Source organism: Myotis yumanensis, unplaced genomic scaffold (genome assembly GCF_028538775.1).
Source record: "Myotis yumanensis isolate MYYU_CA2020_CCGP unplaced genomic scaffold, mMyoYum1.0.hap1 SCAF_9, whole genome shotgun sequence".
NCBI lineage: Eukaryota > Metazoa > Chordata > Mammalia > Chiroptera > Vespertilionidae > Myotis > Myotis yumanensis.
In genome coordinates, this window is record NW_027223760.1 from 81,905,486 (window position 1) to 81,932,273 (window position 26,788).

Genomic DNA, 26,788 nt, shown 5'->3' on the forward strand with positions numbered 1-26,788 from the left:
CATTTCTCACTTCATTCGCCCAGGGACCCAGTTCCACGCCTCTCTGTGTGCCCACCACGCTAGCCCAGTGCTTCATACACTCACAACAGATGCACCCAATACATGATCACCTCACACGCGTGTTTCCATCACCGTGTCCTGGGATGCACCTTCACATTGACCACTGAGGAGAGCATCAATATGACACGCTAAGATGGATGGACCACCCGCTATCAGGATAAGGATAGAACGTGGGGGGGGGGGGGGGGGGGAGTTCCCCTAAATATTACTTTCTTATCCTCAGAGGCGTGGCCTTCAACATCTAAGCCAAAGTTCACCCAAGTGAGGCCTCCGACCAAGTTGCCATCCAACGAAGTCCATGCACCTGCTTTAAGGTGACCTCGGCGGCCCACGCCGTCCTCAGGTTGGAGCTGAGTGACGGCGGCCGGGAGACAGGGACCATCGCAGGACCACTCGGTGGTTGCACTGACAGCGCCCACGTGATTGATGACGTAAGGCGGCGGCTTTCCACCTTTCTCACCTCGTGGCACATAAACTGAGGCCTAAAATCCCGCGGCACAGCCAAAGGATGTTCTTTTTGGCCGATTTGACCCAACATACAGGCGTGATTTGGATCTATTCATGCTGGGCGGCTGTCGCTGGCGTCATGTTCCTAGTTGACAACCTGAGGGAACGGCCAGGCCTCTGTGGCAGGCGTGGCTCACCTTAACGATCCCTGCGGCTTGGGCGCAGGTGGACAACTGCCAACCTAAGGCAACGTGAGCAACTTTGCAAAAATGCAGTCATTCCCGTTGCTAATCACGGCACTCCAGACGCCCCCCGGCAACATGGACCCCTCGGAGGACTGGCCACAGGCTCCCTCCCCGCCCACCCGGGACAGGCAGCCACGCTTCCCCGGGACCCAGCTCAGGCCATGGTAGCTGTTTCACACGCATGTGTGTCCGTGTTCCCAAACACGCTCCCCGCTCGTCACCCACAGCAGGCAGGGCTCTGCCGCGTGGGAGGGAAGGACACAGAAGCAGACCTCCACGTTTCTGCTTCAAGATTTCGGGGAGGCGTGTCTAGGTTGAGGCCCAAGGAGTGCTCTCATAAAACGAAACGATAATGGCTTGGTTTAAAAAAACCGGCTCGCCACATGGGGAAGGAGTGGCTGTCAAATCCAAGGAGTATTAGCAGAGCTCCTATCTGAACTTCTCTTTCTGGAATGCTCCCCGGGGACAGAGTGGGGTGGAGAGCAATCACACTTGTGATATTTGGGTGCCCGAAGCCTCCATGTGAATGTCGTAACTCCCCACTCCCAACCCCCCGGGCAGACAAACAGCCATCTTCCTTTGTAACCTTCACCCAAGGACATTTTTCCACTGATTTTTTTTAGAGAGAGTGGAAGGGACAGGGAGAGACAGAGACAAACACCGACTGGTTGCCTCCCGCATGCCCCCGACCAGGGCTGGGAGTCCGCGACCGAGGGAGGCAACTGACCAGAATCAAACCCGGGACCCTTCAGTCCGCAGGCCAGCGCTCTATCCACTGGGCCGCATGGCCAGGGCGGCCCTGCAGAAGGAGAAAGTGCCTGGACCAGGACGAGCTCAGGGGCCCCCCTGACTCAGGCGCCTTCTCCTGCGGGGCCGCCATGGGCCTGGGCCGCCCGCCCTGCCGGCTGGAGCTGGATGGAGAAAGGAAGGGCGTGGCTCGTCCCACCTACCGGTCTCCCTCCCCAGGTTGGGGGATGGGCAGGGCCACAAGCCAAGTTCCCAGTTCTGCGCCCTGGTTCCTGGCCATGGAGATGAGATCACCTCCTGCCCCACCACTTCCTCCCTGTCACCAAGAGACGCCTCGCAACATGCCCATGGCCACCGCGCTCCGTCACCGCCACGCGTGAGGCAGCCACAGCCTCGCTGTGCTTACGGAGACCACAGGACACGTCTCAAAGACCGAGTGACATCCTCCTGGACTCCCCTCCACCCACCCGCCCAGCTTCCTGCCCCAGTTGTCCCTGGCAGTGTCACCTCTCAACGGAAACGGAGAGCCGGGGGGGGAGGGGACGGGAGGGACCCCCAATGCTGCAGGCAGGGATGGACAGGCTCGCAGGTGAATGGCCTGGCCTGGCCTCTAAGCAGGGGGGTGGAGGGGGAGCGGGGGGAGGAGGTCTCCCCTCCAGGTCTCTGCTTGGGGACGGAGAGCAGAGAAGAGACTTTCTCAATCAGCCCACCTGCCGTGCAGAACGCCCGCCGAGGTCTGTCCACAGGCTTTCTGGTCCACTTCATTTTTTAAAAATATATATATATATTTTTTAATTGATTTCAGAGAGGAAGGGAGAGGGGGAGAGAGATAGAAACATCAATGATGAGAGAGAATCATGGATCAGCTGCCTCCTGCACGTCCCACACTGGGGATCGAGCCTGCAACCCGGGCCCGTGCCCGACTGGGAATCAAACCATGACCTCCTGGCTCACAGGTCGATGCTCAACACTGAGCCACGCCAGCCGGGCCCGAATTAATTTCTAACAGGATCGGCGTCTGCCTCTGTGTGCGCCTGCACTGATGCTTCAGGAGAACGTTAGGAGGCTAGCCCTCAGGCCAGCTTACGGGGAAACCCCTTATCCCAAGTCACATGATTTTCAGGCGTGCAGGCTATAGCTTTAAGAATTCTAAAACTGGCCCCATGGCTCCTAAGAGGTATTGCACGTAATTACACACACACACACACACACACACACACACACACACGTCTGTGTGTACAATACACTGCGTTGGGTATCTGAGCATTGCCCGGCTTGCGGGTGTGTGGACATATTTCTATGCTGCTCGTGGAATAAATAAACCCTGTGTAATGAGGTATAACCTGTGTGTGTTCCAGCACCCTGCTAGGGAAACCTCCCCAGCTGCACTCCCTGGCCTCAGATCTGCCTATGAGAGAACCGTCACAGAAACAGAAATAAGGGATGCCGTCGCCAGACGATGCCTTCATGCGAAGTGAGAGAGGACCATGACGTGGGGCTCACTGCCCACTCTCCAGGGGAGCTCATCTTTCTTCCCGGAGAGACCCCGCTACCCGTCCTACGAAAGTGCTTCAATGACTGCTCTTTGGGCATTTAGGGCCTGTCGCTTTAAATCTGAGGCTGGACGAGCAGACCACATCATCAAAGTCAACACAATTAATGAGGTCTGATCTAGGCTGATCACTTCGGTCATCGCACATAAACCGAATGATGCTCTTCAATCAGAACCTTGCTCGGGGCTGGATCCCCCTGGGTACAGCCGCCTGGGGGTCTGACCGGCCTGGACAACTCCAGGTGACCTCGCAGAACTCTTACCTCCCACCACAAACCTGCCACCTACAAAAGTGCCTCTTCTGAAAGCAGCGCCTGCATGTACCCTGCTGTCCAAGCCAGAACCCAGAAGACAGCCTCAGTGCCTTCCTCCCCTCCTTGTCACAAGATGCTAGGGGCCCGGCCGGCGTGGCTCAGTAGTTGAGTGTCCATCTATGAACCAGGAGGTTGAGGTTCGATTCCCAGTCGGGGCACAAGCCCGGGTTGCTGACTCCATCCCCAGTGTGGGGCATGAGGGAGACAGCCAATCATTGATTCTCTCTCATCACTGATGTCTCTCTCTCTCTCCCTTTCCACGATCAATAACAATATATTTTTTAAAAATCCCAGGAGGAAGTCCACGTGCCCTTCAAGGGACAGCGACAGCGTATGTGATGGCCTCTCATAGCTGCTGCATCTTTAATTAGAAACGGTGAGTAAAAAGATGGGCTCTGGCCTACCCCGAAGGGGGAAAAGGATGTTTATTAAATTCTAAGTCGCAGCAAACGCAACTATCTGACTGTTGTGGGGAAGAAACGGTTGCTATGATTGAATCTGACTAGAAACCCAGAGGGTCTGAGTTCCGGTCCCTCCTGCACCACAAACATGGGACCCAGAGCACAGCTTTGCAAACTGAGGGTCAGGACCCATGAGTGAATCACTCAGGAAAGTTCATGATGAGCGTTTTTTGTTTTTTGTTTTTCATGAAAAAAAAAACAGAGCATCACACAGAGTATGAACGGCACTGTTTCCCTTATGGCACAGGGGTGCTGGCGGCGTCTGTGTACATATCAGGTCAGGAAATTAAATGTATTTCCTGTTACGAATGACAGCCAAACTCGATCCTAAGCCATGACCCAGAGGAGGCCGCCTGGCCCCTGGGAAGCTGTTCCTCGTCTTTTAAACAGACATTATCACTCTACCACAGCGGGCAGACATGGAACACTACAAGCATTTCACAGTCACAGCATCTGGGCTGCGTTTCCTTAGGGTTAAAGGTTTTTCTGCCACCGATGCTCACAGCTGAAAGCGCCCTGCTAGCGACTTGGACATAACGTATGAGACCGTCTGCAACTGTGGTCTTCTGGAGGGAGCGAGACACAGGAAACGCTCAGGTTGCCTGAAATGTTTACAACCCCCTTTTGTGGTGCCTGCGATACAGCCGGGCGGGGGGACCGAGACTAGACTGCAGAGGCGTTGTTTCTGGGTTACTATGGGGACCTCATGAGAGAACCATCACCGAGAAGGACGAGGACAGGGAAACCTGTGTGGAGGCCATGGCCACAGGAGGCCTGGCCATGCCTGTCAGTGGCACCCCGTCCACCCAGCCCTTCGATGGCACTTTACTCAGAAACAAGCACCCTCCTGCTCTTCCCCTCACTGCTCCTCATCCTGTGCCCACACTCCCAGCAGCACATGACTGCTGACTGACGCGTGTTCTCCGACACAGATGGTACACAGCTAGGGAAATGATACACGCCCTCATCCCTCTCCCACACACGCTGCCACTCCCGTGTCCCTCGAAAAAGAAGACGGTCTAAAGATCCTGTAGAGCCCTGACCGGTTTGGCTCAGTGGATAGAGCATCGGCCTGCGGACACAAGGGCCCCAGGTTTGATTCCATTCAAGGGCATGTACCTTGGTTGCAGGCACATCCCCAGTAGGGGGTGTGCAGGAGGCAGCTATTCGATGTTTCTCTCTCATCGATGTTTCTCTCTCATCGATGTTTCTAACTCTCTATCCGTCTCCCTTCCTCTCTGTAAAAATTCAGTAAAATATATATTTAAAGATCCCGTAGAAATACCTCCTCCCAGACCAGGAGGGGCTCTGAAACAGAGAGGTTTCTACTGGGAGCACTCAGTGGTATCAGGACGAAAAGACTTGTTTTAAGATGACACGTGTCCCCTTCAGGTCAGCTTGTTGCGCGTCCTGTTCGGAGGAAGGCGCCTGGCGTTGGGCATGGATCGGCCCAGCCCACACCCCCCATGCAGAGCCCTCCCAGGCCCGCAGGTGCACGGAGACTCGCAGGCTCACCTGGCAACGTGCGCACAAACGCCCGCTGAGCGAGTGAGCGCAGGAATGCAGGCGTCTGTCGTGGCCTTCGCTTTCTCTGGGACGATGCCCACCCCGCTTTGGGCAGGGAGAGGGGGTGACAGATGCGGGCATGCAGGAGGCAGGCAGTGATCGTGCAGAAATCTGTGAGGGGGCGGGCGGGCGAGCGAAAGCGCTTCAGTCACTGCACGTGGGGTTCCTACTGGAGAGGATGAGACTGAAGGAACTAGCAGCCGCCACCTGGGTTTTGGCATCTGGCCAGGTAGCTTTTGCTTCTCTCTCATCTCAGTCAAAAGCAGGTGGGTGTGTCCCAGCCAAAGTGTCTTTCTCGTAGCGACCTCCGCAACAGGGATGCTTTTCTAACGAAAACGCGTGTTTGTTTGGAAGAGGGCTACCGAATCAGGACAGGGAAGGGCCTTGGCTATCACTGGACCCAGAAAGGGTAAGTGACTTACCTAAGGCCACACAGCGGACAGTATTGTCTAGACTAGGGCCACGACCAACCAGAATCTCCCCAGATACAATATGCCTATCTGTGGGGAGCGGCTACAGCGGTTGGACAGGTTCAAGCCTCAGACTAATGAGAGGGCAGGTCCTCACGTGGCAAAGCCACGTGCAAGTCCCAGCTTGGAGGCAAAGCCCTCCCAGCACAATTACAGCCAAAGGCTATATTGTAAGCTTGACCTTATGGTCCGAACCAGAGGTCCCAGGTGGCTGAGTGATATAGGCTGTGGGAGGTGCAGCAAGTGCTGCTAGAACAAAGCTTGATCGAGTTCAGGTGCACGTAATTGAGTAGATTCGAAACCCGCGAGAACATTGTCAACAGCCTTTACTTTGCCTCGTGGAATCTGGCTATAAAATAAAGACTCTGGCTTGCAGGCTGTGGCACTGTCTCTCCATCCAAGAGCAGCGTCCCACCCGGCCCCAGCTTTATTCTCTTGTCTGTCTTCTTGAATCCTTCACCGCCCGCCCCCTTCCCCCCCACCTCAGGTGAGCGCGGCACACCTATCATTGTGTCTGCTACCATGTTTTTAAAGAGATCAGGCTCCCTACCCCTCAGGACTGCAGCTTTACCCTGTTCCTTTCTAATGCCCTGGAATCGGAACGCTCAGTACATAACTAAATGCACGTATAAAGACCATGCATCAGTTAAGTGAGAAGACAGTGCCCACACATCAGATCTGACAAGCGACTTCACCCTGGCCAGGGTGGCTCAGTTGGTTGGCGCATCCTCCCACGCCCTGAAGGGTGGCGGGTCCAATTCCCTGTCAGGGCACATGCCCAGGTTGCAGGTTCAATCCCCGGTTAGGTGTGTACGAAACGCAACCAGACGATCTCTCACATCAATGTTTCTCGCTCCCTCTCCCTTCCTCCTCTGAAATCAGTAAGAACATATCATTGGGTGAGGATGTTTTTAAAAAGGAATTTAATCCCTGATAGGATGTAAGTCATTTTATCCATGTTGACAGTATGTTGCTGTAAATTGAAACATAAATCCATAAAGACATATAATTACCACATAATAATCTCATGCATAATTGATGGTAAATAAAAAGTATCATTGTGGAAATACACAATGTGCATTGAAAAGTCAGGTATCCCAGGTTACAGAGACTGATTTATTTCAAAGAATGAGGAAACTGAGTTACTCCTACACCTGATATCAGCCAAAGATCGGTGCCCAGAAAATATCTTTTCTTTAATGTTTATAAAAACTAGATGAGAAAAGCCCAGGCACCAACCAAGGTTTCCAAAAAAAACAACCAAAAAAAAAAAACTGAACAACCTGCGGTGTAGGCAGCTACAAATAGGACTCAACGGTGAGAACTAGTCCACGCAGAAGCATCCTAGCAAAATTCTCACCCCACACAACCACACACACGCCTAACAGATGGCTTCTAACGAGCAGCTAAACATTCCATAGGCCAAATGCACAAAAATTAATGATGAAAGCATGACGCTGTATAAACCAGCAGACTCCTCTCTGCTCTCACCTCTCGCCTCACTCTGCCTCCGCGTCCCAAGCAAGTGCTCCCCACGCCACCGCCTGCCCCTCCAGGACCAAATCACAGCCACCCGGGAGCCAGGCGCCCACTGCAGCCCCAGAAGCCTGACTGATAACATCCGGCTGGCGGTCCAGGGCATCCCCGGGTGCGTGTCCAGCCTCTGCCCACGGCTCGGCTCGCAGGGAAAGGCCGGGGCAGAGCTAATCAACACCAGCTCCCCAGCTGTGACCTGGCACGGACGGAAATGAGGAGAATCAATCCCGGCCGTCAGGAGTCTCATTTAACTCTTGGAAGGAAGCAGCATCTGGGACGGGCTCCAGGTTGCTGGGTGGGGATGTCAAAGCCAGGGACAGGGGGGCCTGGGTTCCTCCCCAGCTCAGCGAAGGCATTGTCTTCTCCTGGCAAGGGTTAACCTACCCCCAAAAAGGTGGGGAGAGGGAGACACCCACCAGCTCCTCCTCCTTCCACTTTGAAGAGAGGGGAAGCGGGCACCCCTTCCCAGAGGTGGGGCCCAGACAAACTATTGTCTTGCTAACAGCCACGGTCCAGATGGCAGCTCACGGAAACATCGGAAATGACTGTGCTCCACTGACGGTCCTCTCCCAGGACTCGGGAACCCCTATGCCTCGGCAAGTTGGAAAAAAAATACCACTCCCTGGGAAGGCTTCCCAGATTTGTTTAAATTACAAAGGGATTTAGCACCCGAGAACATACCTCCACATCTTCTAAATCACTAGGTCTGTCCCCAATTTAAAAGAAAAAGTGTGCCCGGCCCTCGGCAGGAGGGGGCATTAGGAGTGATAAATCCATAACGCTTTCTCCCGGGGAAGCCTCGGGCCGGGCTCATCGCCCGGGGCCGCTGCAGGCTCCTGGGAGAGCCTGGCTCGCCGATCGTTACAATCCTACGGGGAGTAACTGCCAAGAGGCGACCCCGCTGAAATCGAGCCACAGAAACGGGAACTGTGCCGGGCCGCCACGGGAGGAGGGAAAGGCAGGGAGACGCCGGCGTCCATCCGTCAGCACTGATGTCCTTTGTTGTTCACCTTTGCACGGAACCGCGCGCGCTCCCCGGCTCCGTGCCCAGCGAGCGCCCGTCCTCAAAGCGGGACCCGGGCTCCCGAGAGCCAGGCTTCCCGAGGCGGGACCCCGGCATCGCCGCCCCCGCCGCGCTCGCCCCGCCGCAGGGCGCCCCGAAGTAAAAACATCGCCCCGACACCCGTTCCCCTCCGAAGAGCAACGGGCGGGCCGCGCAGATGGTGACAGGACCGGCGCCCCCGCCCCTAGGACACAGTCCCCTGAACCCCGCGTTGGGAGGGAGGAGGAGGAGGAGGGAGGAACGGGGGGAGTAGGCTCCGGCCCGGCTCGGGCTGTCACCGGGCTCCACGGCGCGGGGCCACATTCCGCGCTCCCGGGACGTGGCCCGCAGCCAGAGCGGAGGTTCGCGCCTCCCTCTGTTCGGGGGTGTCCTCTCGGCGGGCGCCGCGGTTCCGTCTCTCTCTCCAATCTGGGAGGTCGTCACGGCCCACAGCCGCGGGGGGAGAAGGGGAAGGAAGCAGAGGAACGCCGTCCACCGCTCTCCTCCAACTTGACACTCGCGCCCCGTCGCCTCTCCAACTCCGCACGCAGAGCCCGCAGCGGGCGGCTGGCCGCGCGCTGCCCCCGGCCCGCCCGGGAGTCCGAGCACCCTAGGGCGGTGGGGGGCGAGACGCCGGCGCGCACTCCACGCCCCGAGGCCGGCTCCCCGCAGCGCGAGCCCGCAGCGCGATGCCAGCCGGGGAGAGGCGTTTGCAGCCGGCAGAGCGCAAGGGGCGCGGGGGCAAGGACGCGCGGAACGCGCACCCGCTCGGCCCGCGGGCATGCAAGCTGGCCCCGCGGAGACTCACCCACGCCGTATTTCTCGTGCTCCGTAGGTATCCACATGGCTGGACAGGGCTCCCGGGCGCTCGGGCTGCGTCCTCCCCGCGGCCCCGCTCCGGCTCCGGCTCCGGCTCACAATGCACAGCCGCCGAGGAGTGCGCTGCGGGCGCCGGGGCGCGCTGCAGGCTCCCGAGCCCGGCGTTGACGCCGCGCGGCCCAGGCTGCGCCGCCTGCCGCTGTGCCGGCGGCGGCCGCTCACAGTCGGACGCGCTCGCGGCGACCCGGCGGCGCAGTCATTGTTCTGATTCACTGAACTAAGCGAACACGCCGGGGCACTCTCGGGCGCACCCCCGCCCGCCGGCGCCTGCTCCGGCCCTCCCTGCCGAGCGCCCCGAGGCACACTGGGAAGTGTAGTTCTGGGCCGGGCCATTCCGGAAGGGGGCGTGGTCTGAACTATTAGGGGTGGGGGTTAGGTTCAGCTCGCCACGTTCTATTGGTCTAGAGAGTGACGGCACGACGTGGGCGTGGAGGAAACGTCACGTTGACGGGGAGTGCGCTTCCAGTCGCTCTGGCATTGGTTCCCGTCCGTCCCGCCCCGCCCCTCGGCCCTCCCTCTCCCTGTCGGCGGCGTAATGGCGGCTCCCAGAGCCCCGGGGGCTGCGCTCGGAGGCGGGGAAGACGGTGACGGCGGTCGCGGCGGAGCCGGGGCTGTCAGTAACGAGGGTGAGTCCGGTGCCCCGAGGCGCGGGGGGGCTGCGCCTTTCTCGTGGGCCAGGATGCCGCTGGCCGCCGGACGGACTCCGGGAGCCGACCGGCTCTGAAGCCACATGGGAGGGAGGGGGCCAAGGGCGGGGCCCGGGGGTGCGCGTGGATCCCGGGCGGCGGGTGGTGGGAGCTGTGTAGGGAGGGGGTGGCAAAGGGGTGGCACGGCCTCCCGGGCCTCCGGGGGCGTGCGGGGCCCCGGCTCTGCGTTCTGCCGAGCGGGTGTGGGTCCACTCGGGTCCGCTCGCGGGCAGTCACCCTCTGGGGTCGGCAGCTCCTCTTCTTCGCCGGCTCCCGGGCCCCGCCTCCCTTCGCTCGGTGAGGCCTCGGGAGAGAAGTTTGCGCTGCCGGCTGATTTCCAGTTGCAGGCTGGTCCCTGCTGTCCAGTCCACAGGTGTGCCCAGTGCTGGCGGGAGCGGCCTCGGGAGCGTGCGGGTGTCCCTCCGCCTCCCCGGTCGCTCGCGGACCGCCCCGGCGGTTAGGATTCGAGGTGGCGCCCAGCGGGGTCCTCGGGGAAGGAGAAAGGAAGGGGGCGTCCGCACGCCCGGAGGGGGTTCGGAAGGTCCCAGCCACCGTGGCTCTGCCCGACGCTCACGTTGTCGGGTCCACCGCAGAGACCGATGCCCAGACTCTGAAAGCTGCAGGGCTTGTCTTCAGGGTTCCCAGCCCATCCTTCACCTTTGGTCCACCCCCTGCCCTCCCCCACCACCCGGCTTGGCGCCCTCCCCGCCCCCCCCCCCCCCCCCGCCCCCCACACACACACCCAGGTGTTCCGGAGACCCTTAACCATTATCTTCTTGGCCCTGGTAGGCAATTTAGCACAGCAAGTGATCTTTTTATGATGACATTGCTTTGGGCTTCAATTTGGTTCGTTTTTTTGTTCTTTCTTTGTTACTGTTTTCCCGATTTAACTGACGTTTAATCCTAAGTTTTTTTCTGAGCGGTGCAGGGATAAAGTCATTATTTAATTCAGCGCCCCTTTTAAAGGCCTGCACCCACTGTGCTCCATATACAGTGGGTGTGCCGTCCCTGAGCCCAGCCGTTCTCGTGTGTGTGTGTGTGTGTGTGTGTGGTGTGTGTGTATGTGTATGTGTATATATATATATATATATATATATATATATATATATATATAGTGGGGCTTTAGTAATGAGGTAACGAGATAGCTTTATATACATATCCTTGGCCACTAGGGGTATATTTCTTAACAAATTGCTGGGCCAAAGGTGACACATGTTAAAATTTTGGTAGATGTCAGATCTTTCTCTTGAAAGGTATCAGTGTGCCTTCCCACCAGGAATACATGAGATTTTCCCCGTATCCTCATCCACCCATGACCAGTGTTTAAATGACTAGTGGATAGAAGTGAGAAACTGATAGACATGAACATGTATTCGTGGCTCCACATCTTCAGGGTGACTCGTGCTGGAGAGTGAGGGCCACGCTCTGGGTCTAACTCTTCCAGTCCCACCCCCAGCCGCCCTGCTTCCCCGCCCAGATCTCCCTGATCACACTGACATCTCGAACTAGGTTTGCTTGGCAGCTGTGGCCACCCGTAGACAGTGCGCTTGCTGGGGGCAAGCTTTGTGTTACTTGTATCCACCGGTGCTTGTCAGAGCTGCGCATAGTCAACTGCAGCAGCTCAGGGGTCAGGTCGGTTTGAAGTTTATTCCACGAACTTATAATGCAGCTCTTTTAAGCGCGTTTGTTTGACAGGACAGTGGACAGAGGAGCAGACCCTCGTCCAGTTTCAGCTCTGACATTGAGTAGCTGCGTTGCATGCGTATATTGCACGTGCTGCTAACGTGTGGGAATGGAGATGTAATACCTACGTTGCAGAGTGACTGACGGTGAAAGTCACAAAGCCGGCCCCGATACATACAAGCTGCCTTCTGGGCGAAGATAACCCGATGGACTCCAAAACCGCCTGCTCTCGACTCTGCCCTTGGGGAGCAATGTTAAGGGTGGGGTAGCCCAGGGGAGGCTTGAGAATGTGTGGGGATAACTGCGCAGGCTGCAGGCATTCAGGGAATCTGGGGGTGTCAGACTGACTGCGGGCATTCAGGGAATCTTGGGGTGTCAGACTGACTGTCTGCCGGCTCTGGGTGCTAGAATTGCAACTATGTGGTGGGAAAGCCTCTTGACATTGTCTCTATCCCGTCACCCCCACCCCCACCCCCACCCCCACCCTGTGCTGCCCCGCACACCCAGGCCCGGCTCCCCACATGCAGGCATGCGCGCCGGCTGAGTCAGCAGGAAGCTCTGGGGGTCGTCCAGTTGGGGGCCTGGCGAGGTACAGGCCAGAGGGTGTCATGAAGAGAGAGTCCTAGAAACCTAGTCCGGTGGGTTTGGTGTGCGGCCTGAGGGGCCTCCTCCAGGGCACCCTTTAGCTTTCCTGTGAAAGTGGACAGACCGCTTGTAGGCCATTCAGAGGAGACACTCGGAAGGAGGTGTTATCATTACGATGATGCTGGGGAGCTCACATTCCTTGAGCAGTAGCTGGTGCCAGGTCCCGTATGAAATACTGTTACACGTCGCGTCTCCTGGGACAGTGCCAGCTGTGGTGGCACTTGGGTTGGTTCGGTGGCGACTGTGCATCTGCTCTGTGCTGGGGCCTTCCCCGGGGACCTGTCAGGGAGGTGGTGGGATCAGAGCTGATGGGAGAACCCTGTCTGTCCCCAGTCACACTGGGGGGAGGGGTCCATTGGAGCCTGTCCTCTAGGCGTTGCCTGGGCCAGCACAGCCCAGCTTTTAAGTGTTGTTTTTAAAGGGAAGGAAAAGCCTGCTCTGTCCCGGGTTTCCCTCATGCTGTCCCGGTTCCTGTTTTTCCGTATCTGAAACCTAAACGCTTCCCAGGCAAGGCTAGAGGCTCTACGTTCTGTTAGTGTTTTTATCCGAACGCTTAGATTTGTGGTGTGTTTGTGTTGTTCTTAAAGAAAGCCCTCAGAATTGTAATTGTGGTTATTTAACACAATTTTCTGTTATGTAACAAGCTGCTATTCACCAGTAAGAGCCAATTAGAAAAGAAAATACTTTGTATCGGCTCATCGCAATTACCACTACAAAGCAATTAATAGCTGAGACTGTTGCCTATTAGTAACCCACAGCCGGGCAGCTAGCTGTGCGCAGCCCTACAGCTAATGTCCGCGGCGGGGGAGGGACGTCTGGGAGCTCTGGAATTAGTAGCAGCCAGTTCATGACCCACTTCTGGAAGCTCTGGAAGCACGCGCCCACGTGAGGGAAGCGGTGCGACCCGACCAACTTCCTGGGCATGGGCCACCTTTCCAGGGCCATGGCTCAGAGACAGGCTTTAGTGGGTGTAAATCTCACTCCTGCTTCTGGCTGGCTGATGTTAGAGAAGTTACTTGCACTTGTGATAAGATTTCCTGGTTTGTCTACGAGAGAATTCACTTATATTAACATCCTTTGACTGCATTTTCCAAATATCAACAGAGTAAGGTGAAGGTGGGTTGACACCAGGGAGCCCACAGCATGCATATCCCAGGGTTCGTGAGGAAAGAATAACATATCCGGGTATGCGCTAGTTGCACCTGTGGGTGATTTTAATCAGGCATGTAGAGTGAGGAAATTGGTGGAGAACCACAGCAATGGACGACTTGTAGGGTCTCTCAATCCAAGGGAGGGAGTATGGATAGATCAACAGGATGGATCCCATCTGACCCCGTTCCCTTGCCTTTCCAGTTTTTAACACTCCGGTGTGGGGTGAATTTCCCGCCAAAATATAAGATGGCGCGGGCAATTATTTAGGTTTCCCGCGCAAAATCAGGGATTTTTATGATACCTATTACCCCAATGGGTATGAAACGGTTCGCATACGCAGGTAGGTATCTTTGTGAACGGCAAACAAACAAATATTTGGTAATTCGCAGTTACAATCGGCCCGAGTTTACACGTTTCCCGTGGGGGAAACGAGTTAAGTCGGCTCGCGTGAATTGCGCGTACTCCGCGGGAGCCGTCTTTAACTCGGTTCATATAGATTTGCGGTGGAGTGCGGGAAACGTGTAAACTCGGGCCGATTGTAACTGCGTATTACCAAATATTTGTTTGTAATCCACCCTTTTGGTGGATGGAACAAAACCAAAAGACAGAGCCATCTTATATTTTGGCGGGAAATTCACCCGCACTCCAAGTGTTAATAGTGCAAATCGTAAGAGCTATTGATAGAACTGAGACTTAGTTCATGCAGAATTTTTAAAAATATATTTTTATTGATTTCAGAGAGAGAGAGAAACAACAATGATGAGAGAAAATCATGGATCGGCTGCCTCCTGCATGCCCCCTGTGGGGGATCGAGCCCGCAACCCGGCCATGTGCCCTTGACTGGAAATGAACCTGGGACCCTTCATTCCACAGGTTGACACCCTATCCACTGAGCCAAACCATCTAGGGCTTTGCAGGAATTTGTATGAACCGGATGCTCTGTGCAGTGTGTGTGTTGTAGATGCAGAAGAATACAAAGTCGAAAACAAGGTAGGCCTTGCCATCAGGGATCGCATGGCCTAAAGGGGAGATAGAAGAACTGCACACATAGCTCTGTTACAGGTAGAAAGTGTGCAGAACCATCGACGTGACGAAGGCAGAGCTAAGTAAGAGATTCTGTGCACCTGAAGCAAATGGAGTGCTGGATGTCAGTCAGATACTCATCAATCCATCCGTGCCATGTAGTTCAACAAGAGAGCGAAATGGATGTGGCCGTCGGACATGCTCTGCGTAAGAATAACCTCAGTAAAGGGGGGAATTAGAGGAGGAAGTTACATAAAAAGCTAATGAAAAGTGGAGCAGGAAAGAGAAGGAAGAGACTGCCCATTCATCCTGAGTAATCAGTGGCTGTAACACAATCCTCCCGCAGAAAGCGATAACACCCTTCTCCTCATGACCCCAGACGACGTGGAATTTGATGCTCAGAGAAAGAGGCCTGTTCTTGATCCTTTTCCTGGTGGAAGAAACATCTTAGCGTGTACGCACAGAACAGATTAGATCTGCACCATTAATTCCCCCTTAACATGCTCGTCGCAGGCATCGGTAGTTCCGCTTCTCTCTATAAGTAGAGCACAGTGCTGTCTCCCTTCATCCCATGGAGCGGGGCCGAAGTGAAGAGTAAAGGAGGAAGCCTTAGGCGGCGGCCTGGAGGGCAGGTCATCTCTCTGCTGTCGCACTCGGGGACATTTTCATCGGAACCCGAGTTCTCACGGGTTTTGTTGGCCTCCTGATGAAGGGTGGGTGGGGAGGGGCGGAGATGTAGTAGGCCGTGACGCTTTCAAGGACAGTATCCCAGGACTCAGACTTATAGGACAGCAAAGTGTCACAATATCTTATACACAAAGGTGTTTTCGTGATCAAATAATTTGCAAACACTATGAAGTTGCATATATTCTTACCGCAGGACTTTAGTAAGTTAAGTTCCGTGAATGTCCAAGAGACACATAAAATAGCAAGTTTCCCAGATATTTGACTACACTCCCTTTTCCTCAAATCCCCCCAATTAACACTTCCTGGGGTGTGAGTGCTCCGCAGAATGTCTCCCCACATCGTGTTGGTTAAGAGCAGAGAGGGTCCCAGCAGCTCCATCCCACACACCGTACACCCCTGGCTGATACACACCCGAAGCCTCTCCATGGAGCCCTCCTGCCTGTCCGCCCTTTCAGCCCTCCGTGGGCGTGGGGAGCAGCCACAGAGCTCTCCGCATGGGTGGAGACCACAGCACAGCTGTTTGCTCTGCCGGGGAGGGTGACAGCCTCCAGGCAGCATGGTTCGGTTCATCCAGCAGCCAGAGCTCTTAAAATGTCCCAGGTAACACTGACACCAACATCCGTGTCAACAAAACCTACCCCATCAGCAAAATACGAGCAACTTGACTCTTCAGATTGGTGTCTTCTGTTCTTTATTCTGGGTCCCTTCCGTGGTGTGCTTGACTAAGGTTTGGAAATTGAACAATGGAAAGTGTCCCCAGTAACCACTTTCTCCCGCCGGTTCCAGAGCCCTCGATCTGAGCTCCTTATTAATCAGGGAACCGTACCTGTTCCTGCATTATTTAAGGCTATAAAAGTTTAATTCACATTCCTCGCTCAGCTTCCATGGCCTCAGGAATGTAGGTCTTCATTGCCTGTGTGGCGGCGTCAGAAGTGTCCGTTTCTGTAGCTCTGTTCATTCCTGAAATGGTGAGCCAGGCAGAAGCCACAGCTGCTGTGGGCGGAGGAGTTTCTCAGGGAAGGTTTTTTCCAACAGCTTAGAGAAGATTCATGGGACCATTGTTATTAACTTCTAGTTAGCCGTATTCACAGCTGGCTGGTCTCCGTTTCTTTGGGATTCTCAAAATAAATGTGGTTTCACTGTTAGAATCATTATTATCAAAAAGACAGGAAATAACAAGTGTTGGAGAGGATGTGGAGAAAGGAAACCTTGTACACTGCTGGTAGGATGGTAAATTGGTGCAGCCACTGTGGAAAACGGTGTGGAGGCTCCTCAAAAAATTAAGACCAGCGATTCCACTTCCGGGCATGTATCTGAAGAATATGAAAACACTAACTCGGAAAGATACATGCAGCCCTGTGTTCATTGTAGCATATTCACAGTAGCCAAGACAGGAAGTCTGCGCCCATGACCAATGAGCGGAGAAAGAGGAGGAGGCCTATCTCCCCAAACAACTTCCAGACAAGCCCCCATCATTTGCGAAGGAGTGACTGTGAGTCTTGAAAACTGTGTGTGTGTGTGTGTGTGTGTGTGTGTGTACATGCATGTATGTGTGCAATAAACTATTTTAAAATGTTGATGTATTGGGTGAAGTTTAGTCTGATAAACCAGAAGGGAGAATGCTGGTTTGTTGCTATAATTTGTCTCTGATTGAAAACGTATGTACGTATCTACTGCAAGTGCTGCTTCACCCGTTTTCTGTACCTTTCTAGTGCAGTGCGTCTTTTTCATGATAAGCTGCTTTATTTTTTCTTTTCTTTTTTTTTCTGAGTAGCTCGGTTTACTCTGAGGTCTCCAGTGAATGCCATCTGGTCCTAACTGCAATTTTTCAGAATATTTTTTGGTTCCTTCCTGTCTCACCATTACCCTGGGGGGGGGGGTGGGGGGGGGGGGTTCTTCCATTTTGATGGTTTATTGTATTAGATAACTTCATTGCCTGTGAACGTTTTTACTCTTTTTTAAATTTTTCTTTAATATGTATGACATTTTTCATTTCTGAAACAAGCGAACATCAGTAAGGTACTATTTTACGTAGTGTATTGAGGTTGAGACAACATAGAACTTTTCTAATTCAAAGAATTTTTCATTCGATCAGTGTGCAATGTAGCTTATGTATTCCTTCCTAATAGCAAGTATATGTGCCTGAAACAGGCAGTGGCATGGGGTGGGGGGTCCAGTCTATTCTTTCAGAAAACAGACAAAATAGTAGCTTCCAGCGTCTGAGGAAGGAAGGGCAGTGTCCGCCGTCAGGGTCGTGCTGTTTCCTCCAGTCCCTCCCGTGGTGAGAGGCAGCCGTGGCCAGGGACTGCCACCAGAATGTCTTTGTTTCCCTCTTCACTGAAGTGATTTCAAAGCCTTTGTGCCATCGGGTCATGTATGAGAGACCGACAGATAATTTTAAAAGCGAATAACGAGCCCTGGGATTAGGATAGGGATTAGGAGTCAGGGGTAAGGTCTCGGGAGACATCCCGACCTCCGCTGTCCCCTCGCACGGTGTTCCTGCGTGTCTGTCCCGTGTGTAAGGACACGGACACGCTGGATTATGATCGCACTTGACCTCATTTTAGCCTGATTAACTCTGTAAAGACCCTGTTTCCAAATAAGGTCGCATTCTGAGGTCCTAGGGGTCAGGTCCACAGTGTGTCTTTTTGGGGGGACACACTGCAACCCCTGACATTGGCAGCTCACAGCAGCCAGTGTGAGCACCCAAATCCCAGACCCTGGCCTTCCTTGGATAAGCACGCTCCCACAATGAAGGAAGTTGGGCGAGGACCTTGGAAATAGCCATTGGTGGCGCGGGACTCTGCATCACGGTTTGCTTACGGTTTAGAAGGAGGCCTGTTAGAAATGCAGGCTCAGCCAACTCTAGCCAACAGGAACGCCCGTCTCCACGAAAGCCCTCCACATTTCCCATTTCAGATTTTAATTATTTGATTTTAGAAGAAAACCCTTGATTATATTTATACGTAAGGAACCAAGGCTTATTCTACCTGAAATTTGATGTTGAATGGCTAGCATGGAGCCTCCCAAGTTGCCCCCTTGTACAGACGTCAAGGTCCCGGCTCCTCCTCCAGGAGTGTCCTGTCCAAGCTGCCTGCCCCTCCACTCACAGGGCACCCCCTGGCCTGTCCTCCCCTAATTTGAGAGGCTAACCCTGCCTCTCAAATGTCGTTGTCATCCAGAGGGAGCGGCCACCTTGCGAGTGGCTCACTCGCTGTGTGTTTCCTAAGAGACAGATCAGGAGAGCACAGAGAACGGTCCTTGCAGTGCGTGTGGCTCAGCAAAGTGCACCGTCCGTGTGTGTGCATCGAGGTACACAGAGTTATGGAAGCCCAGCAGGCGTGGGCAGATCGAGACGTGAGCTCTGCGTCCCAGCCGGGCCAGGCTCACAGTGCCCTGCTAGGGTTGGGGGGGGGGGGGGGGGGGGCCTGGGAAAGGCTCCGCTCCTCCACAGCCGGCCCTCTGCTGTGCTGCTGTCCCAAAGCCTTGTCTCCACTCGCTCCACACCCCGAGTTAAGGCGGCTCCTGAAATGCGAGGAGGACGACTCGCCAAGGAGCACTGTGTCCCGCACCTCAGCCCGGCCACCTCAGTGTGAAATCCATTTGCGAAATGGATTAAAGATGCGCCAATCAACAGAGCACTCCTTTCCTGAGCGCTGGGCCGAGAACAGGGGAGAAGAGCAAGAAGCTAATTCTAAGGAGCTTCCAGTGTCGTTTATGGAGCAAAATGTATATGCGGAAAGCAGAAGGGCCAGTAAGGATATTTCATTTAGTGACAGGCGACTTGGTAGGTTAGAGAGCAGCATTTCTCAAACTTTCTTGTAAGTGATGGAACTATTTTCCAAATTACCTTACACTGAACCTCGATATATAAAAGCCATCAGAGCTAGGCCTCCTCGGTGGAAAATGACGGGGAGGCTGAGGGAGCCATTGCTGTGGCTGCCCCTTCATCCCAGGGGTCTCCTCTCGACCCGAGGCATCGGGATCACAGGTCAAAACCCCTGCGTTTAGCTCATGAGCACGAGTGAGCGAGGGCAGGAAAGGCCACTGCCACCCCACCAGGCCCAGGCGGGGAAGCTCCCAGTGGGATCCTCGAAAGGTAAGTCGGTGTGTGGGGGTGGGATTTGAGTAGATGGAAACGAGGGAGGAGACAAGAAATACAAAGAAACACGGGCGGGCGTCTGAGCGCAGGGAGAAGGTGAGGAGGGGGAGACGTTCCGCATGAGCTGGGGAAGGGGCAGCCGGTTGAGATGAGCTGGAAAGCAAGGCGGAGGCACTGGGTTGCAATCCCAGGAACTGAGTGCGGGGGGCTGACTGGAGGAGGGAGAGGATTGGTGTTTGTTCACCGGTTGTCCCTTCTTCTCTGGCTCTTCGCAGCTTCTTAGTGAAACACTGAGGCAGCCTCCCACCTGCGCTCCTCCCTCCCTCGGTCCCCAGGGCCCTGTCACACCTGCCGCCGGAGCCTGCCTCCCCGCACTGCACCCCCACACAGCCCCGCGGGTCCTCTGCCCGCTGTGTGCAGTCAGGGCCTGTGGTGCCCTCCCCTCTCCTCCCAAAAGCTCCCCTTTGCTTCCCTCCCTGGATTGCAAGGGGAGCGTTCGCCTTCTAAAGATGGAGAGTTGTGTGTGGCCACAGCTCTTTGTTCAAGGAGAATACGTACCTTAATTCATAGAAATGCTAGGAACTAGGCAGTGACTTGGCTTTTCTAGTCTCAGAACTGTTCAGGTGTTTTGCTTTTTTAATTCATCGGTTCCCCTCTCCTCATTTTCTGTGTGCCGCTGACTCCTCTTCGGTTGGTCCCCATAGCAACACTGGATAATGCTAATGAAGCCGGCATCCTGGGCGCTCCCACAGAGCCTCTCTGTTAACTAGCCTGAACCGGCCTTGCATTTGTTATTTCCTTCCCTTAGAGAAATCGGGATTTGGGAATTTTCCCCGTGATCAGACTTCACTTCCTAAACTGTCTGAGTAGAAATGGGGTCTAATTTAGAGGCACTTTGATGATACACCAGCCCTCCTCCCACCCCACACCACACCCTGTGTTAGTGGATACCTTGTCCTCAGGATGCGGCTCCCCAGCAGCAATAACCTCACCTGGGAGCTTGTTAGAGATGCAGGGTCACGGGCCACACCCCAGCCCTGGCATCAGCGGCTCGGGGGGCGGAGGGGCGCCCAGTGTTCTGTGCTTACCAGGCCTCCCGGTGATGCACAGGAGGGAGACCCACAGGACAACACCCTCATATCCAGGTGACACCATGCTCACACACAGGAGAGACCCACAGGACAGCACCATCACAGCCAGGTGAGCGATGCTCACACACAGGAGAGAGACCCACAGGACAACACCCTCATATCCAGGTGACGTGGTGCTCACGCACAGGAGGGAGACCCATAGGGACAACACCGTCATAGCCAGGTGACGTGATGCTCACACACAGGAGGGAGACCCATAGGGACAGCACCCTCACAGCCAGGTGAGCGATGCTCACGCACAGGAGAGAGACCCACAGGACAACACCCCCATATCCAGGTGACGTGATGCTCACGCACAGGAGAGAGACCCATAGGGACAGCACCCTCACAGCCAGGTGAGCGATGCTCACGCACAGGAGAGAGACCCACAGGACAACACCCTCATATCCAGGTGAGCGATGCTCACACACAGGAGAGAGACCCATAGAGACAGCACCCTCACAGCCAGTGTGTGATGGATTCTGCTAACGGATGGGAAATCATTTTACTGTGTGGTTTCATATCTCCTAATTTGTTTATACTGTGAAATAGATGAGTACCAACTTGTCTGTATCTCAAGTTGGGTAAACTTCAAATAGAAAGTTTTTAAAATATCTGGCTATCTATGGGGTAACCTTAGTTAGCCTTTATGTAGAAACTCCTAAAAATCTTTTTACTGTGTTTTATTTTGGCACAAGAAGTATTTTTCTGTGGGACAGTGAACATTTTCATGTACATATTTATCCCGTGCTGCCACTGGCCTTGGTGGTACTTGGGGAAAACACGTCATCATAAATGTCCACTTTCCATGTGAGCATGTTGACAAATCAGAATCCAAGTTCTTAGCACCTTTACTTCTAATAGTATTTCCCAGGGGCCCACGGCACCCCACATTGTTCTTGTGCTCTGTGAGTCTCCTGTGCTCCCTTCCTCCGTTGTATTAAAGAGATAATAGCCAGGCTGGTTGCTAATGAAGTCACTTATTCAACTGCTAGGTAATTAGAAAGACATTAACACACCAGCAGCTGCTCTGAATCTGTTTTGTTATCCCCAAATATAATAAAATAAGATACAGTGAATTTTTACTTTTGCATGCATTAAGCTAAATCAAGATTTGTTCTTCTGTCCTGGTTACAAAAGGCTGAGTCTCAGGTAGAGTCTTCTTGCCCTATTGTTCCAAATACTAGCAGGACATCTGTTTCCCCTTAGGCTGCAATGACTAATTGTGTATCCCCAGGCACAGGGTGAACTTGGGGGGGGGGGGGGGGGGATCACCCTCAAATCTGCAGGAAGGAAAGTGAGTCACAGAAGCTTTCCAAAGATTTTCTTTTTCAGATGCATTTTGTAAAAGTTAATTAACTACTAAAAAGGTTACTTTAAGAATTATAATTCCAGAGACAGTATCCGGTGAGCTTTTTCTCTCAGTTTGCTTTTCATGGTTTTGTTTGCAGTATCCAAAGGGACTTTTCTTTAAATGAAAAGAAAGGGAGGGAGGGAGGAAGGGAGGAAGGGAGGGCAAAGTTTTAGGAGAGAGTGTAATGTTGGGGCTTTATCAGAGAAACCAAGGCACGTGTAAATGGTGTGAGCGCACGCACAAAGGTTACAGCTCGGACAGACTGAGTCTCCCTGATTTGGACTTCAGCCTCTAGTGTGTCCTTCCTAGAAAAGAGGAAAAAACAATGTTAGACAGTGTCCCGATCCCAAGTCAGCAGGTAATATGATCTAAGCAACACAGCGATTCAAAACAACACAGGTACATGAGGGAAAACTGTCTTTAAAATAAATGACCGAACGGGTCGGTGCCTGTGTCTGGGCAGGCCGCCTGAGAAGTGGGCTCCCGCTCTCCCAGTGGCTAAGCTTGGAAAGGAGGAAGACAAGTCACCCTTCCCCCTCAGCCTCGCGCCGTGGTTTTCTTTGATTGGTACTTCCCTTTGTTTCAAAATATGTTACATATTTTTTAAAAATAGGGATCATAGTATAAATACAGTTTTGCATAATTTTTCCTGAATATTTTCCTGTGCCACTAAATCTCTCAAAACACATTTCACATAATTTGCTTAATTTCTAGAATCACTTAATCACTCTCTCATGGTGAGATGGAGGTCATGTCTACTTTTTTCCATCGTTTAATTAACAGCAGTAGGTGTCCTGAGTAAACCTCAGTCTTGCTTGCCTAGGGCAGTTCTTTCTGGGAAGGGGTTAGGCTTAGTTACCCGATTCACATATTCAGGTTACATGTGTGGAGTGTGAGGAAGGCCTGAATGTAGGGCAAGAAGAGCTGGGGAGGCTGCTCGCAGAGGGCAGGATGGAAGCAGCAGGCCGGCCTGGTGGCGCTGTTCTGACTTCCGCAAGCAACAGGGCACTGTTTTTTTCTCTCTTAACAGTTCCTTCTGGACTTGGTAGAATTGTCCATGTCATTTCATGTCCAATCACAGAACCGCGAGGTTCAGCCGGGGATGCTCGGCCACTGACCCCTAATGCCGCCTCGAAGTGGCACTCGCCTCCAGGTTCTCCGCGTCTGGTTCTGCTCAGGCAGCTGGGGGAGGCCCCAACTGCTGCTCAGGCAGGGAGCACCTGCCCCGGTTGGTTTTTGTGGGTTTTTTTCATATATTTTTATTGGTTTCAGGGAGGAAGGGAGAGGGAGAAGCATCAATGATGAGAGAGAATCATCCATCAGCTGCCTCTTGCACACCACCTACTGGGAATCGAGCCTCTACCCTGGCATGTGTCCTAACTGGGAAGCAAGCTGTAACCTCCTGGTTCTTAGGTTGACCCTCAACCACTGAGCCACACCACCGGACAGCTTCACGGGTTTTAAAGGTCCTTTCTGAGCACTGCATTGAAGCCTGGCTTCCCGCCAGGGCTCCCTCTGTCCTGAGTACCTGCTGTCTTCAGCTTTGACCAGGCGCCTGGGGGTTGGAATGAAGCTTTGACATTATCCTTCAACACCAGCAGTAACATACCTAGAGACCAGCTGTGAAGTCTGCTTGACCTCACAGACAGCCATTTGCTTTTCTGGCTTTAAAAAAAAAGGATGCGAAAGAAATTTGCTAAGTCCCATAAAGAGCTGACCGTGGGTGTTTTGATGCCTACGTGTCTTTCTGGTTGTGTCTTTGACTTTCAGGTGAGAAAAGCAATCACTTCACCTGGGCCTGTATGTCTCACCTTTCCTGGGAGAAGAGAATGAGAACTCTGGGATTGGAGAGAACAGCAGCACCTCACTTTCTGGGGCTCACCTCTCCCTGTCGGTTACCACATGTAACCTTTGCCCCACACCCTGTATTCTCTAACCTTCACAGTCCCGCTCAAATGGGTCTGTTTTCACAAGTGTCTTTATAATCATTTCTCCACTGAAAGACCCCACGCTCATTTGTTTAATCCTCTTGCTCAGCAAAGCCTCTAGGCAGAGCTCTTGTGTGATTCACTTGCCTCCACGTGCATATTTTTAATAGAAAACTTTTTTTTTTTTTATTACAAAGGGTATTACATAAGTGTCCTTTTTTCCCCCCCGCCCTTGACAAACCCCTACCCTCCCTTACCCCCCAGTGTCTTATGTCCATTAGTTATGCTTATATGCATGCATACAAGTCCTTCGGTTGATCTCTTACTCCCCTCCCTCCTGCCCCCCAACTCTCTCTGGCCTTCCCACTGCAGTTTGACAATCAGTTTGAGGCAGCTCTGCCTCTGTATCTATTATTGTTCAAAAGTTTGTAATGGTCTTTATTATCCATGAATGAGTGAGATCATGTGGTATTTTTCCTTCATTGACTGGCTTGTTTCACTTAGCATAATGCTCTCCAGTTCCATCCATGATGTTGCAAATGGTAGGAGTTCCTTCTTTTTAACAGCAGCATAGTATTCCATCGTGTAGATGTACCACAGTTTTCTAATCCATTCATCTACTGATGGGCACTTAGGCTGTTTCCAGATCTTAGCTATGGTGAATTGTGCTGCTATGAACATCTGGGTGCATATATCCTTTCTGATTGGTGTTTCTGGTTTCTTGGGATATATTCCTAGAAGTGGGATCACAGGGTCAAATGGGAGTTCCATTTCCAATTTTTTGAGGAACCTCCATACTGCCTTCCATAGTGGCTGCACCAGTCTGCATTCCCACCAGCAGTGCACAAGTGTTCCTTTTTCTCCACATCCTCTCCAGCACTTGTCATTTGTTGATTTGTTGATGATGGCCATTCTGACAGGTGTGAGATGGTACCTCATTGTTGTTTTGATTTGCATCTCTCGGATGATTAGTGACTTTGAGCATGTTTTCATATGTCTCTTGGCTTTCTGAATGTCCTCTTTTGAAAGGTGTCTATTTAGATCCTTGGCCCATTTTTTGATTGGATTGTTTATCTTCTTTTTGTTAAGTTGTATGAGTTCCCTATAAATTTTGGAGATTAAGCCCTTATCAGATATGACGTTGGCAAATATGTTTTCCCACGAGGTGGGTTTTCTTGTTGTTTTGTTGATGGTTTCTTTTGCTATGCAGAAGCTTTTTATTTTGATGTAGTCCCATTTGTTCATTTTCTCTTTAGTTTCAACTGCCCTAGGAGCTGTATCAGTGAAGAAATTGTTTTGGCATATGTCTGAGATTTTGTTGCCTTTGTATTCTTCTAGAATTTTTATGGTTTCCTGTCGTACATTTAAGTCCTTTATCCATTTTGAGTTTATTCTTGTGTATGGTGTAAGTTGGTGCTCTAGTTTCATTTTCTTGCATATGTCTGTCCAATTTTCCCAACACCATTTATTGAAGAGACTATCTTGGCTCCATTATATGTTCATGCCTCCTTTGTCAAAAATTAATTGAGCATATTGGTTCGGGCTAATTTCTGGACTCTCTATTCTATTCCACTGATCTATATGTCTGTTCTTGTGCCAGTACCAGGCAGTTTTGAGAACAGTGGCTTTGTAATACAGCTTGATATCTGGCATTGAGATCCCACCTACTTTGTTCTTTCTCAGGATCGTTGCAGCTATTCGGGGTCTTTTTTTATTCCAGATGAATTTTTGGAGAGTTCGTTCTAGATCTTTGAAGAAGGCCATTGGTATTTTAATGGGAAGTGCGTTGAATGTATAGATTGCTTTGGGTAGTATGGACATTTTAATGATGTTGATTCTACCAATCCAAGAACATGGTATGTTCTTCCATCTGTTTATGTCTTCCTCTATCTCTTTTTTCAACGTCCTGTAGTTTTCTGAGTAGAGGTCTTTAACCTCTTTAGTTAAGTTTATTCCTAGGTATCTTAATTTTTTTGGTGCGATGGTAAATGGGATTGTTTTTCTGATCTCCCTTTCTGAAAGTTCACTATTGGTGTATAGAAATGCCTCAGATTTCTTGGGGTTAATTTTGTATCCTGCTACATTGCCAAATTCATGTATTAAGTCTAGTAGCTTTTTGATGGAGTCTCTAGGGTTTTGTATGTATAATATCATGTCATCTGCAAATAAGGACAGTTTTACTTCCTCTTTTCCAATTTGGATGCCTTTTATTTCTTCTTCTTGCCTAATTGCAATGGCTAATACTTCCAGTACTATGTTGAACAGGAGTGGTGAGAGTGGGCATCCCTGTCTTGTTCCTGTTCTTAGGGGAAATGGTGTTAGTTTTTGTCCATTGAGTATGATGTTGGCTGTGGGCCTGTCATATATGGCTTTTATTATGTTGAGGTATGATCCTTCTATTCCCACCTTTCTGAGAGTTTTTATCAAAAATGGGTGTTGGATTTTGTCGAATGCTTTTTCTGCATCAATTGATATGACCATGTGGTTTTTTTCTTTCAATTTGTTTATGTGATGTATCACATTTATTGATTTACGGATGTTGTACCATCCTTGCATCTCTGGGATAAATCCTACTTGGTCATGGTGTATGATCCTTCTGATGTACTGCTGGATCCGATTTGCTAAGATTTTGTTGAGGATTTTGGCATCTATGTTCATGAGGGATATTGGCCTGTAATTCTCTTTCATTGTGATGTCTTTACCTGGTTTTGGTATTAGGGTGATGCTGGCTTCATAGAATGAGCTTGGAAGCGTTCCTTCCTCTTGAATTTTTTGTAGTAGTCTGAGGAGGGTAGGTTTTAGTTCTTCCTTGAATGTTTGGTAGAACTCCCCTGTGAAGCCGTCTGGCCCTGGGCTTTTGTTTGCTGGAAGCTTTCTGATGACTGCTTCAATTTCTTCCATAGTTATTGGCCTATTGAGGTTTTTAGATTCTTCCTGATTGAGTTTTGGAATGTTGTATTTTTCTAGGAATTTGTCCATTTCCTCCAGGTTGTCTAGTTTGTTGGAGTAGAGTTGCCCGTAGTATTGTTTAACAATCATTTGTATTTCTGTGGGGTCTGTTGTTATTTCGCCTCTATCA

The 26,788-nt window shown here is 52.2% G+C and overlaps 2 protein-coding genes across 5 annotated transcripts in view; one reads left to right on the forward strand and one right to left on the reverse strand.

Annotated features, from left to right (window-relative positions):
• The window catches only part of DOCK4 (dedicator of cytokinesis 4), a 197,137-nt gene extending 187,622 nt beyond the window's left edge, over positions 1-9,515 (reverse strand). For all 3 annotated transcript variants that reach the window (XM_070424805.1, XM_070424803.1, XM_070424804.1), the window contains exon 1: positions 9,249-9,515. In XM_070424805.1, the coding sequence (XP_070280906.1) occupies positions 9,249-9,285 (37 nt within the window). In that variant the 5' untranslated portion in view covers positions 9,286-9,515. The remainder of the gene's footprint in view (positions 1-9,248) is intronic.
• A 331-nt stretch (positions 9,516-9,846) lies between these two features.
• Positions 9,847-26,788, forward strand: part of ZNF277 (zinc finger protein 277) — a 46,787-nt gene continuing 29,845 nt past the window's right edge. For both annotated transcript variants that reach the window (XM_070424807.1, XM_070424808.1), the window contains exon 1: positions 9,847-9,945. In XM_070424807.1, the coding sequence (XP_070280908.1) occupies positions 9,855-9,945 (91 nt within the window). In that variant the 5' untranslated portion in view covers positions 9,847-9,854. The remainder of the gene's footprint in view (positions 9,946-26,788) is intronic.